This window comes from Falco naumanni, chromosome 7, assembly GCF_017639655.2.
Source record: "Falco naumanni isolate bFalNau1 chromosome 7, bFalNau1.pat, whole genome shotgun sequence".
NCBI classification, from domain to species: Eukaryota; Metazoa; Chordata; class Aves; order Falconiformes; family Falconidae; genus Falco; species Falco naumanni.
In genome coordinates this window covers 35,401,837-35,417,814 of record NC_054060.1, presented here as the reverse complement: position 1 = coordinate 35,417,814, position 15,978 = coordinate 35,401,837, and the positions used below count along the sequence as shown (strand labels likewise).

Sequence of the window (15,978 nt, the reverse complement as noted above, 5' to 3'; positions counted from 1 at the left end):
TCTCTGCGCAGTCTCCCAATAGGGACAGTGAGGGATGTGCGGTGTGTTCCAGCACCCTGCACTTGGCAGGGGGCGTGAGACGGGAGGCAAAGCCGGGAGCTGTGGTGGCACAGAGATGCTCTGGGAAGCCCTGCCCTTCTCTCATAAAAGTCCTTTATTAGAACAGCAAACATGACACTTCTCTTCAGTACAGCGGCTGTATGCAGCTATCATCGCGTACAGGGGGACGACGTCTTACAATCACTGGGAGTCTAACAAGCACCATGAACATCCTAAAGAACGGGGGATAACGGCTGAGAGAGGAGCCCCGGGTGAGCCGGCCACGGGGGGCTCGTCAGTAATTCACCAAAGAGCTGCTCGGCGTTGTCCCGCAACACGGCTCTCCTGCAGCTGAGAGAAACTCCTCGGTGTAAGTCAACAAGATAGCACCCATCCAATAAATTAGGTAAACTTAATACTGGAGCAACAAGGGAACGAATGGGACCGTCCTAGAGGAGGGCACGCTGGAAGGGAATGGTCTATTTACACTTGTCTTTCTGCTGGACCGGTACTCCCATAGCATCCCACCCGAGCCCGGCTGGATGAGCTGCAGCTCTTGGGCCGGGCTGGGCACGCTGGCACCCCCCCGGCAGCGACACCGCTGCCCCCCCAGCTCCGCCAGCCATGCTGGGAGATGGCGCAGGACCGAAAAGCGAAGCGTGGGGATGTGCACATGCAGGCGCCCTTGGCACAGGAATGGGGGCTGGCGCCAGGCACAGCGCCGTGACCTCCCACTCCTCTCCTGCCTCTGAATTACCGGAAAGTCAGGGTAGGGAGTGGAGGCTGACGGGAACTGCTGCCGGCAGCAGGCGCAGGCAGGGCAGTGGGCACATATTCCTGAGCGCGTGGGAGGGCTGTGGCCAGCTCTCCTTGCTCCCCATCCCCATCCTCATCCCCATCCTCATTGCCATCCCCACCCCCATTCCTCATCCCCATCCTCGGGCTCCCTGTCAGACCCTCACTGCAGAATGAATTCTCTGGTGAACAGAAGGACACTATCAGTATTTAAGGCTAGGCTTTATATGGCAACTATAAAAAAATAAACACTAATCTCCAAAGAGCCAGGCAAGGGCTCTCCGGCGTATGGCTGTGGCACGTGTGCTGGCACCGGGCTGTGGGGAGCCAGGGGAGAGCACTGCGCAGGTGCTTGGTGCCGCAACAAGGGCCTGCCGGCACCCGGAGCACCTGGGGACAGGGTGGCCACCCCCTGCCCCACCGTTGCGCCCCACAGAAACGCTTCGGGGGGACAAGGGACCGGGCCGGGTGTTTTGGTAAGGACATGGAGACTGACTGGTAATCCAGGACCCACCTCTACACATGACCAAGGGCACTCTGCAAGAAAGGCCACAGGGGAAAGAAATATCCTGCAAAGTAACGGGGCTGGTGTGGGTGAAAGCTTCCCCGTGGCAGGGGTCCCTCCTCGGTCCCTCCGGCCAGCCCCACAGGAGGGGAAAGCGCTCTGACAAACGAGACGAAACCGCCTGCCCCTCCCCCCCGCCCCCCGCAAACCCCAACTGAAATCAATAAACCCAAACCTAAAAGCGGACACAGAGGAACATCTCAGGCTACCTAGGTACTTCATCAGCCAAAAAGAGCTAAACAGCGAAGCGCACACACACAGGACAGCGCAGGAGGGTGGAAAGCAGAGATGGCCACAAGCCGGGGTCTTCCTCCCCGCTTCGCCTCCCCGTCTCCGGCTGGCGGCTGAGCAGGGACCCGGCGGCTCGGCGGCCGGCCTCGTCCCACAGGAGGGAACGGGCTGGCTCCTCTCATCCCGAGAAGAGGCAGCCGGCTCCAGGAGCATCCTCATGGCATGGCCGAGCGCGAAGTGTAGAATTCAGGGACCGGCAAGCCAGTGTGCAGCGTCACCTGCAACGAGAGACATGGGGCTCAGCCACGTCCCTCGGTGGCTGGTGGGACAGCTCATGGCACGGCAGCTGGCACGTTGCCCCCAGGGAGGGCAGGAGCAGCACCCGGGGGGAAGCAGGACAGGCTGTCCTCAGAATGGTGGCTCCATCTTGCGTTTTCATGACTTGCTGGCACTGCTGGAGCCCATATGAAGCGGGACGGCTGGTCCCAGCAGTACCAAGTCCCACATCTTCCAAGCTGGCTGCAGACAAATCCAACAGTCGGCTGCCAGAGGGGTGGGACACTACAGCAGTTGGGTCTTTCTGCAGATGGGTAATGGAGAGGCCTGAAAGACACGCGGCCACTCAGTACAGGAGACCTCTGAGAAGCCCCCGAGCTCAGCACGTGCCACACAGCGGAGGGGACGTGGCCAGTTGCTGGAGGAAGGTCCTTGGCAGCGGGGAAGCTGAGCAGCAGCAAGTGCTGGGGCAGGGCCATGCTACAGCGTGGGGGGTGCCCAAGTGAAACCTTGCACGGTCCCTTCCAGCCCATGCTATTCCACGATTCTGTGAAAACGGGAGCTAGGCGTTCGGCCTGGCATCATCTGGGGGAGGGGAGTGATGCGGCAGAGACTGTGACACAGGGACAAAAGGAAAGAAATACTGGAGACCTGATGCTCACTGTGTCAAGGAAAATCCTGGTCCGTAAGGGATACAGGCAGGCTCTGCTTGGACAGCCTGCCTGGGCAAGGGGCCAGGGCATCCATGTGCTGTGCATCCGTGACTCAGTTCCCTCCACAAATGCTTTCATTTAGGAGGAAAGCACAGTTCCTTCTTTTATTGGAACAGCAGCATTTTCCCCTTCAGACACAGACTTAGAGAAAACTTTTGGGTTTATTAGCAGCCTTTTATCAGCACCCCAGGGCATTTCTGTGTCAGGGGATTGAAGCTCTGCCTTGCCCAGAGAGCTGCCAGCGAGCAGAGGTGCTCCAGAAACACACTTGTCTCTTAGGGCTGTGTAAGGGACTGTGGTAGGAACGAAACCCATCACGGAGCAGGGTGTTTTTATCACACCAAATTAATGCAACAAACTCCAAAACCAGCGCAAACAAGATGGGCTTCTGTAATGTTTCCTAATTAAACACGGCATGTGACAGACACATTTGCCAGCCCTTCTCCAAGCTGGGCAGACGGTCCTGCCTGCGAGGTGCTGGGGGTGGGACACTGGCAGGGATGATCCCAGGGTTTGGGATGGTACCGACCAACTGCAGCCCCAGTGCTGCTGCAAAACTGTCACTGCCTTGGTGACAGCACGGTACGCCCTATACCCTGACGGACAAAATAAAGCCTGCCCTAATCCACCAATCCCTATTTTAGAGGCCACTTCGCGCCTCTGCCCTTGCACAGAGGTGATGCCTTGGACATCCACTGGCAGAAGACCATGCCAAAATGTTCGTCACCCTGAGGTCATCTGTTACGTGCAGCGTGTCCTAGGATGTGCCTGGGCACTTGTGCAGTGTTGGAGGTGCAAGCAGTGGTAGAGTGGATGTGCCAAAGCCAGGCTGGGTGAATGTGGAAGGCTCACTGGGGGAGATGATGGCAGGGACGTGATCAGTCAGAAAAACGAAAGATGAAAATACCGGATAGGCCCAGGGAGCCACCACTTGGTGATGTTCAGGAGAGCAGAGAGCTTGGGAGAGAGGGAGAGAAGAGGGGTTTGAAACTCCCCAGAAGAAAATAGGCTTTCAAAGGTGCCCTTCTCCCTGGTAATGCTCCTGTCTGGGTCCTGGGATGGCTGTAAGAGCTGGTGAGGCTCTTGTGGGGTGGCATCATGGAACAGAATTGTCAAACCCCATCAGCCAGGAAGGGCTGGAGAACCTGGTGCTCCAGCAGCCCTGATGGAGAAACATGGAGCAAGGAGCTGGACACAGCAGCTCTGTCTGCAGGAAGGCCTGCCCTACTTCAGAGACTCGCAGGTGGTTTAGTGTGTGAGTTTAGCTCCTTCCAAACCACCCCTCTTGCACAACAGCCCTCCCCACCCCGCAGAGCCCCCACGCTGCTGAGCGTCAACAGGCACCGCAGCCACAGCGGCATCAGAGGGACCCTGCCAGCAAGCTCACCCGCAGGGAATGCTGCTGCAGTGCTCCACAGACCACGGGCAGCACACGTACCTGCACGTTCCTGTTGAGGCTGACCGCCGGGAAGAAGAGGCCCTCCAGGTTCTCGAAGGCGACAGGCCCTTGCTGGTCCTCGTTGATGGAGAACGTCAAAGTCCTCCTGGTCAAATCCAGCAGCACTCCCACCGTGGCACCTTTTGTTATGCCACCCTCGGTTCTGCGGGGACGAGAAGATCAGATCATCTCTGTGGTTTCATGTCCCTTGTGCTCCCAGCTCAGGGTTCAGGCCATGGACCTCAAGCGCTGATGACACTAAACTTCACAGCTCACCTGGAGGCAGGCCAAGACCTGCATCCATCCCAGCCACGCTCACAGCTCCCTGGGCACCTCCTCCGCAAGCCTCCCATGGAAGTGCTCTCTGCTTCCCATGATGTCCCCAAGGGCAAGGCTGCCTACCGGAGCGGCCACAGCAACACAGCCATGGGGTAAAGCAAGTGGACCCGGGGAGCAAAGCTGCAGAGCCCACCTCAATGCCTGCTCTAGCCCTTGAGGCTGCAGGAAGGTGACACCAGGCTCTGCCCAAGCTTCCAAGCCCCCCAGCTCTGCTGTCCCGTGGGGAAAGCGAGCAATAGCGTGGCACAGGGATAAAGGCAAGCACTATTTTCTTGCTGCACAAGTTGCAAGGCTTTGGGTGTTGATGAGAAAGGGGTGCCGCACAGGGGTGATGCCGTGCATGCTTGGGGGAAGTCACAGTAGGCAGGGAAGGAGTACTGGAGCCGGGCAGAACCTGGGAGGCAGGGACTGGCCTTCGCCTGGGGCGAGGGCACATCCTCTAATGGAGGTGGTTAGGAGTGATGTCACCCTTCCAGCGGTGCCACTGGAAAAGTCACGGGCTCTTACTTGGGCTGAGATGGGGCTGTGGTCTCTGGGAGGAAGACCTTTTTCCAAGACCACGTACCTGTTGGTGTGTGAATTGTTGTGCATGAACCAGCTCCGATTATTGTCCACGTACATGGCCCAGGCCTTGTCGTCCTTGCCCAGCATGGCATCCTTCAGGACATCAATGCGTGCCACACCGAAGGCTGGGTCAGGGTGGTTATCGTACCGATCGATTGAGAGCTCCCAGTAATGGAGCCCTTTGGAAAAGCCCGTTTTCCCCAGCACAACCCTGTCATCATAGCTGTTGCAGGTGACAGTCAGGTTGTCATTAGAAAAGATGATGTCAGCATGGGCAGAGGCAGGATCGAAAGAAAACCAAGCAACTGGAACACACAAACAACATCAGGTTAGTCTGGCGGGAGCAGAGCCGTCAGTGACCGAGCCACGCGGAGCGGACACCAAACAGCGCATGCCGCATGCAGGGCCGACACGCAGCGCGAAGGCACGGCGGGGCTCGGGCTGCTGCCCACCGGCGTGGCAGCGAGAAGCAGACAGAGAGCTGCACAGCGGAGGGGGCTGCTGGCTCATGGAGGGCACCTTCCATCACAGAAGGATGCTTTGAACTTGTGCGGCTGCAGCCTGCCAGCGTGGATGAGGCTTTACGGCCGGGACTCAGACGAGTTTTGCTTCTGCTGCTCCCCGGTGTCCACCTGTCACCATCCCCTCCCACTGTCTGTCTGTCTGTCTCCGCTCGTGAGCCCGCAGGATCCTCACCGTCTCCTAAAATTTGGCCCTAGCAGAAACATGCAATCCCGGCCAGGTCTCCGGGCTCTAGCTAACACAACTTACTCTTAGGACCAAGGGTTACTCATGCAAGCAACAGGTTGCAGGGTCAGGCCCAGTGTGGGATGTGGACTGAGGATTAGCAGATAAACTGCGTGTGTGCATCTGAGGACCGGCAGTCCCGGGAACCAAAAGCACATACAAAGGTCTACATCGACAGAGATGCTACGTCACACCAAGAAACCTCCCTGCGGAGCAACCGGCCACACATAAGACAACGAGCTAGCTCATGGGAAGGCTGGAAAATGCCCGAAAACCTCCACGACTTGGTACAGCTGCTGGTTTAAATGCACGGGACTCGGTTACTGCAAATCTGACAGATACAGTGTCACGTCCTCGACAAGACAGAGGCACGGGGTTTCACAAGCCACCAGCCCGGTTCCCCAGGTGGTTTTCTCCAGCGGTCACTTGAAACGTGAAGTGACACATCCACAAAACACTCTCATGCCTGCAGGAGTAAATACGGCTTGAAAAATAAAAACACTCTGGTGAGATTTATTCATTGGTTTATTGGATCGTTTCACAAGACAGCTCACATGCACGCGGGTGCCCCACTTTCACAACTCGACAGAGGTGATTCCGTACCTGCCACCATTTTTTTAATGTCAACTGTGGTTATTCCCAAGGCAAGGCATGCAGGAGAGAAAACAGCACATAAAGTTGGGTAAAGAAGGGAACGAGGAACAATTTCTGCTTGCCTGCTTCTCCAGCGAGCGCACGGACCTTTCAGCATTTTGCACAAATGTGGGGAGAGACGGAGCCAGGGTGGGCTGGGGCTGCGAGCGGGCGCAGGCTGGCCGGCACGGAGTGCGAGCTGCCCCAGGAGGGAATCCCGCCGGGCTGGGCACAGGGCTCCTTCTCCCAGGGGATGAAACGGGCCCGACCTTGCAGGCAGTTGGAAGGTGACAGGCAAACAGCTACCACCAGCGCTCGCTCCAATTAGCTGCAGAGGGGCTAATCACCTCCTTGGCATCTGGCCCACGTTCAAGCGCCCTTAATGAACGGGAATACAAACTGCTTTGAGCAAGAGGATCAGTTCTTAATCACAGGGCCACTTCCAGAGCACTGACTTCAGGCTTCTCTTTAAAACCACAACGGGGAAAAACTTAAAATGCCTTTATATCATTCATCAGTCACCATTCCGCCTCCAAATTTGCCTACCGCCATGATACTCCGAGAGTGCTCTGCAATCAGGGTACACACAAGAAATGCTGCTCAGTCACTAAAGTTAAAGATTAAAAAAAAAAAAAAAAGCAAAAAAGATGAGCAACACAGAGCAGATGCCAGTTAATTGTAATAAATATACTTGCCTAATTGAGAGTAAGGCGTTCCTTGTGTCTCAAAATTGCACCCTATAAAGAGATACTACATTTCACACATCACAGCTAAGAAACAACCACCTGAAAAACACTCATGAGCGTTTGACCACTAACTAAGCGCCCAGCCAGCCATGGGAGGCCTGATTCATTAAAAGCCAGAGAGCATGGAGAGGGACCACAAATATGGGTTGACCTGTGAGTTTGAGTGTGGACTGCTGGCCGTTTTGGTGAGTCTCACCTCTGGGAAGTGTGGAGCATCTGTTCTTTCATTGCCAGATCCCACCACAGCCTTCAAGAGCATCAAGTCTGATTGCTACCTGCTTGGGATGCCAAATCATTGGACTTTCCTCCAAAAAAGAGGCAGGAAATTTTAGCCTTGGTGGAACATCTTGGCCACAATGTTCTCTACATTGACTCTCAGCTGAATCACTTCAAAAACACTCCTTGGGACTGACCAACGAAGAGCAGCCACTGGCATGTCCAGTGGATAGGGACCACCAAGCTCTCCTGGGCTGCCGTGTGTGCTGTCTGGGCAGGAGTGGGGCAGGAGAGGGGGTCTGGGGGGGCAGGTGCCTGGCCTCAGACCCCCGCTAGCACCCAAAGGGCACCAGGGACTGGACTGCAGCCAGGGACTGATCCAGGAGCTTGTCCTGATCCACGAGCTTGTCCTTGCCAGGAGGAGAGGGCAGCACGAAACCCCATGCTGGCGCTGTGTGGGAGAGCGTTTATGAAGGATGCGGTATTTTAAGGAAACCCCTGTCTAGCTCTGTGACTGGTTTTCACCTCTCCTCTGGCAAGGAAACAGGCTTTTCACCCTGCTGACGTGCGTGTTGGTGGGAAAGCGTCTGGCCGCAGTTGCGCTCCATGCCATGCTGCTGGTGCGTGCCAAGCAGCACCTTGAGGCTGTTTTAATGAATCGCGCCCCGGGCCCCTACTCAAAAAGTGGTTTTCAAGGTCTCTGCGCATCGCTGTGACACAGATTCACCTGAGTGCCAAACAGCACAGAGACATGAGCACATTCAGGACCCTGTTTTGCCCTGCCCCACCACCCCAGGCCGTGGCTGCAGAGGTCCCTACTTGCACACACAAGACCTGCTCACGGCCATCGCAGTGGATCTCGGTACACTGGACACAAAGTAAGAAACGTCCGTAACAAAACAGAGTCGAAGCCATTAGCGCACAGCAGTACGATGAGAAAAAAAAACAACATAAAAAGCACAAAGAAAAGAAAGTTGCAGGGTCCCCAGTTATTCTGGCAAGGGTCATGCTGCAGCATTCCTCATTCCGGGTTATGGGATGGAAATCAAACAATCGGGGGCCCCCATTCTTCCTGGGTTTACACCAGAGGAAGCCACAAATTACTCCACTGGAGCCCACGGCATAGTGTAAATCCAGAGTGGTGGAAGAATCAGGGCCCAGGATCTTTAGCAACGGAAGATGTGCAAAGACTTGTTAGAAAATAGCTCTGAGAGATGCACTGTGCCTGCAGCTCCTTCGCCGGCTGCCCGATACTGTCACTCATTCTGCCTGCACTGCCTATGTCCCACCACAGCCCACGAGGACCGGGCAACAAGGAGGCAAGCAAAGCGCTTGTTGGTGCTGCCAGACGAGCAAGGTATCACAGGAGTGGCTTCCTCTGCTCTGCAGGAAACAAGACTTCGATACGATCACGTCTGGTTTTGCAAAAGCTGAGCCCAATGCTCAAAGCTGAGCGGACGAGAGCTCACATCTTCAGGGTCTTAAGAAGCCAGACTGCAAGAGGTCTGTGAGCTGGCCTTAGCCAGACCTTGCTTGCATCTAGACTTGCTTCTTTCTTAAGAAGGGTCTAGATTTAATCAAGCAAACTAATTTCACAGAATAAATCTCACAGCAGAGGCTACGTTTCCTGGTTGTATAGGGAAAGCAAACCATCGAGACGTCCCCACAGGTTTCTCCCAGGGAGGGTCTGTTCTTCGGACTGTCCCTACACACAAAATCAATGCAAACTAGAGATGGGGGATCTGCTGTGCCAGCTGGCTCTGTGAAATGGTTCAGCCATGCTGGCCCTGCCAAGCACAGCACCCATGTAAGGAGTTACTGTGCTGCTCCGTCACCCCACGACTGACTGCCCATGCTGGTACGTACAGATGAAAACACCACGAGAACTACGTCACCGAAACTCCCTCTGTGGCAGGAGCAGGCCACTGACAAGCAGAAGGAGTTCCCCCTGCCATCTGCATGTCATGGGAAAAACAAACACAACAGAACAAAACAAACAAATACTTTGGAGATGCCCAGAAGCACAGACCAAGAGGAAATGCCAGAGGCACTCAGCTCACCGGCTGAATTCAGGGACTGTAAAGAAGAATGCAAGCTCAGCTGGTGGGCCGAAGATCTTAGCTCAAAGTAGGATCTCCCCGGAAAGCTGGGTTGTAGATTAAGGGTGGAGGAGAAAGGACTCATTCTACGAAGCTGCGATCTTTCCAAAGGCACTGGAAAAGGGAGGGTCTGTTCTTCTGACTGTGTGTCTAAACGTAAGATCAATGCAAACTAGAGATCAGAAATCAGGTCTGCTGGACGGTGTCACTCCATCGCCCGAGACCAGAGCTCGGACCAGAGCACAGACGCTTTGGCACGCACGGACCCTGCTTTGCTGCAGCGAGCATGCGTACGGTGTGTGGAGCAGAAATGTCTGGTGCTGTGCAACCCAGCGAGACCCTTCAGGAAAGCCTTGCCTCTGACAGTATCGGCAATGAACATATTTTCATCTTCCAAAATGTTCCCATGTCATCATGACAAATTCAATATGCTTTTCTTTAAAGCGAGTCCTGCACCTCTTCACAGTAATGCACCTAAAAAAATTCACAAGTTACCATGCACACTTCCCACCGTTCTTTAATAAATTTCATACCTTTTTGTGCACAATAATTAGTGGCGTAAAAACCAGTCGGTTGGTAATGCTGACAGGCATTTTGCAGGGCTGTACTAAGCTACATTACCCTAAGTACCACCAAGCACCCACCTTACTCAAAGGTTGTTCGGGATGTTGTGTTCTTGGTATCCCTTTGTACCTGTCAAAACACATCTGAGCCTTACAGTAAGAATTTAACTCATGTGATTCACAGCAAAATGTCAGAGTAGAGGGGACCTCTTGGGTCATCGGTTCCTGTTCCCCGCTAACACAAATGGTCACCTCCTGCCACGTCTACCCTCGCCTTCTCAAGGGATATGTTAACATGAAAACGTAGAATTCACCATCCTCCACACACTCAAATCAGACAAACTCCCGAACACCATATCCTCAGCTTTCCTGTCTCAGCTGTGAGTATGGATTGAGCTGGAAATCACATTAAAACACATAAAAGGAAACATTTCTTTGCACAGTGGATTGTAACTTCTGCAACTTGCTGCTGCGTGAGGCTGTGGAAGCAAAGAGCGTCAGTGGGTTCAGACACAGGTTAAATGACTGCACAACAGGTCAATAAATGGAGCTCAAGGTTAGGGAGGGATGTGCTCTCTAACATCTACCAAGAGTGAGAGGAACTCCTACCAAGAGTAGCTGCATTCACGACTCTCCCTAACTAGTATCTTATGTTCCTGTAGCTCCTTGCAGACTGTTTTCCCTTGTGTTGTTCACCCCTTTCCAAAAGCTGCCGGTTAAAAAGCCCTGGTTGCTGCGGAGGGTCACTCCATGGCTAGTAAGGGACTCAAAAGTTAGGCCCCAGATGTGGAACTGGGCTTGAAAGAAAATAAAACCTTCTGGTGCTCAGCTAGGCTGGGGAAGGGCTCTCAGGCTGTCGTGCCCAAGCCCCTTTGCCACAACTTGGCCAAGTTCGGCAACCCAGGAGAGGGGACGGCAGGGCACAGGGTGTGACAAGCCAGGCATTCCTTCCTGATCCTCTGCTCCTAGGCTTGTGTCTCACCAAAGATATAAGCCAAAACTAGGCTTGCCTTGAAACTGCTGTCATGCCTAAAGCTAGAGACTCAGAGCAGCTGAGAGAAGGGGGAGTGGAGACACGGCTCCACTCCCATGCTGGCTCTCAGTGCAAGGCTGCAGGCAGGAAGGGCAGCAGGCGCTCAGGAGGGACTGCTGAAGGCACGAAGCAGCCCAGTGGAAGGGCCAAGGTGTGGGCAGTCAGAGACCCATCGAAGGGTGAGAAGGGAGCAGCAGGTTTTGGCAGGAGGGAGGCTGAACCTCTGCACCAGCTAGGAGTCCAGATCTGGGCTTGGGGGGCAGGCAGGGACAGTCCTCTTCAGCACTGTCAAACTCTTCTTCTCCATCTCCACCTGGAGTGAGTTGGTCCTTCATCCCACCATCCAGCTTTCTGGACAGCCCATGGGAAGAAACAACACTGCAGGGAATCAGAAGCCATCTCAGAAATCCTTGTAAAGAAAAGCAGCCCAGCAGCCAGCAGACTCTAATCCCACTGCAACTGGGAGGTCTCCTCCTCTGTTCTTTGCTGCTGTGCATTAGGTGCCTGTTTCAGGGAGTCTGCATCCCACCACGACCAGCAGACCAGAGCCAGGGGCTTCTGCAAAGCCTCCCAGTGGCTGCTCTTGCTGCAGCCATGAATGCACCGAGGCTGTGGGTGAAAATGGGAATGTGCCAGGAAGAAAACAGACTGGGTCCCCAAGTCAACAGGAGACTGGCCAGAGGCTGGAAGATCTGTTGGATGGGGAAAGATCAAGACAGCTGGGGCTGCCCCAGCACAGAGGAACAGGCTGGGGGGAGACTCAAAGCCCCCCAGGGCTGCGGACAGCCAAGCAGTGCTGCTGCTGGCCAAGCTTTGTAAGATGTCTGTGCCTTGGGACAGGGTCACCTTGCAAACTTTCTTTCGGACCGATTTCCAAGTCTGCAGCTGAACTTCATTCAAGTGCTGAAGGAACAGGTTAAGCCAGGCCCCACATTGCAGTGCCTTGGAGCCTGCAGTGACGGTCCTGGGAGGCACCGGCTAAGATGTGACAGGGCAAGATACTCCTAGGGCTGCTGTGAACAGCCTGACATCAGCTAGGGAGCCGCAGCTCAAGGTAAAGACCATTGCCTTCAGCCCTTGCTGCCATTTGGCTGTGCTGACGATGAGGAACTTCGTCCCTGGGAAGCCCCAGAGGGTCCAGCATGGGCGAAGGGCTCTGGGGCACGGATCTTCTCCCAGCTGGAAACCACCTTGCCTGGCTGGTGGCACCAAGCATCAGCTTTGGAGAGTGAGCTGCAATTTCCTCATCTGGAAAATGTAGTTTCCTTTGGGATGAACAGGAGAAGATGTGCCACACCGCTGGATAGGAAGGTGCTCTGCACCTTGCTGTAGGCTTGCATGCGTGCCAGCTTCCCATGTGCCATTCCTGACAGTGCTGCCTGGCTCACCTCGGCAGTTTGGCTGGGCAGGACCACAGAGGCATGCCTGGGGAGGCCCACACACAATTTTACCCTCTTCTCACCCTTTTCTCTTTAGATGCTGAGGCCCTGCAAGCCATTTCATCCCCTGCTAGCCACTACAGCCCATTTCACTGCTCACTGAAGGCAGAAGAAAGACTTCCGTTAACTTCCACAAGCTGCAGATAAGGATCTTGTGTGCTAGGACTAGCCAGCTTTTAAGTAACAGCCTCTCAGCAAAATTTATCATAACCACTTACAGCAGGACAGCCATGTTCAGAGAGATGCTCTCTTCATATCAAGCCTGTCTCTTCTTTTGTCCTCTCTTCCCACACGAATACTGCAGCAAGTTGCAGAGCATGGCTGAAGGGGAAAGCTAAGCCTACTTCAGACAAAATAGCACTTAAAGGCCTGATGCTGCTGTAAAGGCCAGAAATAAAAGCCTAACCGAGAGCTGTGATGTGTGAGGCGGCTCTATTCAATAAGTCACTTGGATATCCAGAAGCTGCACGCAGATGTAATTTATTTCATTTTCAGTCCAAAAAGCTCAGGCAGCCTCTAAGAGCAGAAAATGCTCCAGGCTCATTTGACTTTTTCTCCCTCTTCCTTTTGTGCTGGAATAATAAATGCAAAAGCCCATTCAGTGAAAACACTGAATGCAGCAAACTTTCCTCTGATGCTCAGAAGAGTGAAACTTCTGTTGGCCGGCACAGACCAAGGCACCAGCCCCAAGCACAGCCTGGCCTGCTGGGACCATGAACAGCTATTTTCTTCCAGGTTCCTTTGTATTTTGGAGCTACGCAATAGGTGAGCTTGGCTCAAAAGTGAAAACACCTATGAGAGGAAACCATAGATGGAAAGATTATAGTGGGAACCCTGCAAACTCCTGGCTAGAACGACTTAAAGCTGAACTAGTTTTGGTTAGGAAACTGTCTCAAATGGGTCTTATGAGACACAGATGGGTTGAGAAGCCAAAGCTCCGGTATCTCCTGCAAAAGCTGGTGAAGCTGGGTAGTGAAGTGAGTGAGAACTGTTGACCTTCAGGCTTTGGGAGTGGTCCTGGCCACCCTCATGTGGGAGTGGATCCAGGCTGTCCCATCCCTGGATCTCCAGAGGAAGGCTGCAGCCTCCTTGGCACTGGTGCTCAGCTTCCCAAATGCACACACAGCTCTCAGCCAGACGCGTCAAGGCCTTTGTGGCCCGCGATTTGAGTTTTCTGCCTCTTGCCTGAGAAGGTCTGTCACAGCTTTGCTCTCCTCTCTACCTCTGTCACATATGACTCCCAGTCCTCACCGACCTGTCCTGCCCATGCATCCAAACCTGGTATGTGCCCTTTCCAAATTGGAATGGTTATCTCCTGCACCTGAGCACAGGCGAGCGAGTGAAAATGCTCTGCATAGCCTTGCTCTGCTTTTGTCTTCCATTCTTTCAGCAGAAAATCCTTTTTTCTCCCTGCTCAAAGCCACCAGAGATGCCTTATGGCTCTATGGCTCTCACTCTCCTTCCACCTCACCAGCAGCCCCATGAGCTGCGTGTGTTCCCTCTGACCCCAGACTGCATCTGCCAGTAGTTGCTGAGGCTGCAGGAACGTGCTGCTGCTGTAGAGCCAGCTGCCAGCCAGGGCTGGTAATGCTGCTGGGAAACAACATCTTGACACAGCTTGGAAGACAGATTTTAGTCTGGGAGTAAGGAAAAGGGATTCCATCAAGTGTGGAAAACTACCAAGGAGGGGTTTCTTGCCTGGCAGTAGGGCTATGGGGCAGCAGATGTGCTGCTGGGGGCTCATTCCTTCTTTCACGGCTTCATCACCCACTGCTTCTGACTCCCACCTCGTTTCTTGGAGCTAGCCTTACAACTCTCCACCTGCATGTCGGAAGCAAGCCGATTTTCCGCCACAGATTAAGTGTCTGGTGTGACAAATATACTTAAAGTCAGGTGGGGAAACTCTTCTGCAACCTGCAAGGGAGTGTTTAATACTCTAGCTGAGCACTTGCTGGTGCTGGAGTGATGCAGACGATGCGTAGCCGCTCTCCACCCCATGGGTCTGCAAGGACACCTGTGCAGTAATGTGGTCTCTCTGCTCTCTGTTGTGTGCTGCCAGAGGCTGAAGGAGACATGGTGTGGTTATGGCGTTGTGCGGCCATGCACAGCCCTTAAGTATGTCTCAGGAGCAATGTTGACAGTGTTGTTTTGTTTTAAATGGAATTAATGAAAACATCTGAGTTTCCCTTTGTGTAATACAAACCCTGCTGCAATCAAATTCTGAATACCTCTCTGCAGAATGCCTCTCACTGTACCTCCCCCCAAAACACCTTCTGCAAAGGAAAGGGGTGAGAGAGAAATTCTGCCACTGTCCAAGGCTCCTGACATAACCTTTCCCCTACCGTCAGCGCTGGCTTTCCTGCAGCGATTGCTGAGGTACTGGAGGACCAGTGGAGCAGTTCCCTGTATTGCAATGCTAAGCTTGGGTGTGCTGGGCAGGCCCCACACGTGCGTGTGAGCAGTGTCTGAGTGTGTCAGGCTGGAGCTGTTGCAATGCCTTACCCTCAGATGTCTGGAGGACCAGGGTCTTGCTGTACGGGCTGACTCCTGTTTTGTTGAAGGCTTTGACACGTGCACTGTACGTGCTGTTGAAGTGAAGCCCGTCCACCGTGCACATGGTCTCCTTGCCCACGTACACCTCCTGCAAAGCAAGAACAGTTAGTACCCAGACCACAAGAGTCCCAGGGGTGGGAGAATAGCTCATGGTGGTCGTGATGCACAGGGTTCAGCCATGCTCTGCTACCTAGGGCAGACTTATGAGCACTGGATACAGCTAAAGCAGAGCAAAATGACCCCGTGATTTGTTCCTTGACAAACTTTGGGCTGCATCAAAAGCAGTAAGGCCAGCAGGTCCAGGGAGGGGATTCTGCCCCTCTGCTCCACTCTGGTGAGACCCCTCCTGCAGTGCTGTGTCCAGCTCTGGGGCCCCCAGCATCAGGGGGACATGGACCTGCTGGAGCGAGTCCAGAGGAGGCCACGGAGATGCTCAGAGGGCTGGAGCCCCTCTGCTGTGGAGACAGGCTGAGGGAGTTGGGGCTGTTCAGCCTGGAGAAGAGAAGGCTCCGGGGAGACCCTATAGCAGCCTTTCAATATTTAAAGGGGGCTTGTAAGAAAGACAGGGACAGACATTTTAGCAGGGCCTGATGCGATAGGACAAGGGGCAATGGATTTAAACTAAAAGAGAGTTGATTCAGACGAGATATAAGGGAGACATTTTTTACACTGAAGGTGGTGGGACACTGGCACAGGTTGCCCAGAGAGGTGGTAGATGACCCATTCCTGGAAACATTCAAGGCCAGGTTGGACAGGGCTCTGAGTGACCTGGTGGAGTTGAAGATGTCCCTGCTCACTGCAGGGGGGTTGGGCTAGGGCCTGTAATGGTCCCTTCCCACCCAACCATTCTATGATTCTATGAATACTGTGCCACAAAACCAGTTCCTGTAGGGGATGGAGATGCTATTCATATTGGTCCAAGTCATAAGGCATCAATCCCAGCCAAACTCCCACTGAATCCCAGAAGAGCTCTGCCAGAGAATGTATAC

General features: G+C 54.1%; 1 protein-coding gene across 7 annotated transcripts in view; it reads right to left on the bottom strand.

Annotated features, from left to right (window-relative positions):
* Window positions 1–136: 136 nt before the first annotated feature.
* TRIM9 (tripartite motif containing 9) overlaps window positions 137–15,978 on the bottom strand; it is a 71,102-nt gene continuing 55,260 nt past the window's right edge. For 2 of the 7 annotated variants that reach the window (XM_040601825.1, XM_040601826.1), the window contains exons 7-13: window positions 14,939–15,077; window positions 9,363–9,551; window positions 7,036–7,077; window positions 6,311–6,334; window positions 4,962–5,265; window positions 4,058–4,220; window positions 137–1,908 (exon numbers count right to left, since the gene is read on the bottom strand). In XM_040601825.1, coding sequence (XP_040457759.1) covers window positions 1,846–1,908; window positions 4,058–4,220; window positions 4,962–5,265; window positions 6,311–6,334; window positions 7,036–7,077; window positions 9,363–9,551; window positions 14,939–15,077 — 924 coding nt within the window. In that variant the 3' untranslated portion in view covers window positions 137–1,845. Of the gene's footprint in view, window positions 1,909–4,057; window positions 4,221–4,961; window positions 5,266–6,310; window positions 6,335–7,035; window positions 7,078–9,362; window positions 15,078–15,978 lie in introns of those variants that run through there. The other 5 variants (XM_040601829.1, XM_040601830.1, XM_040601827.1 and 2 more) reach the window with 4 other exon arrangements.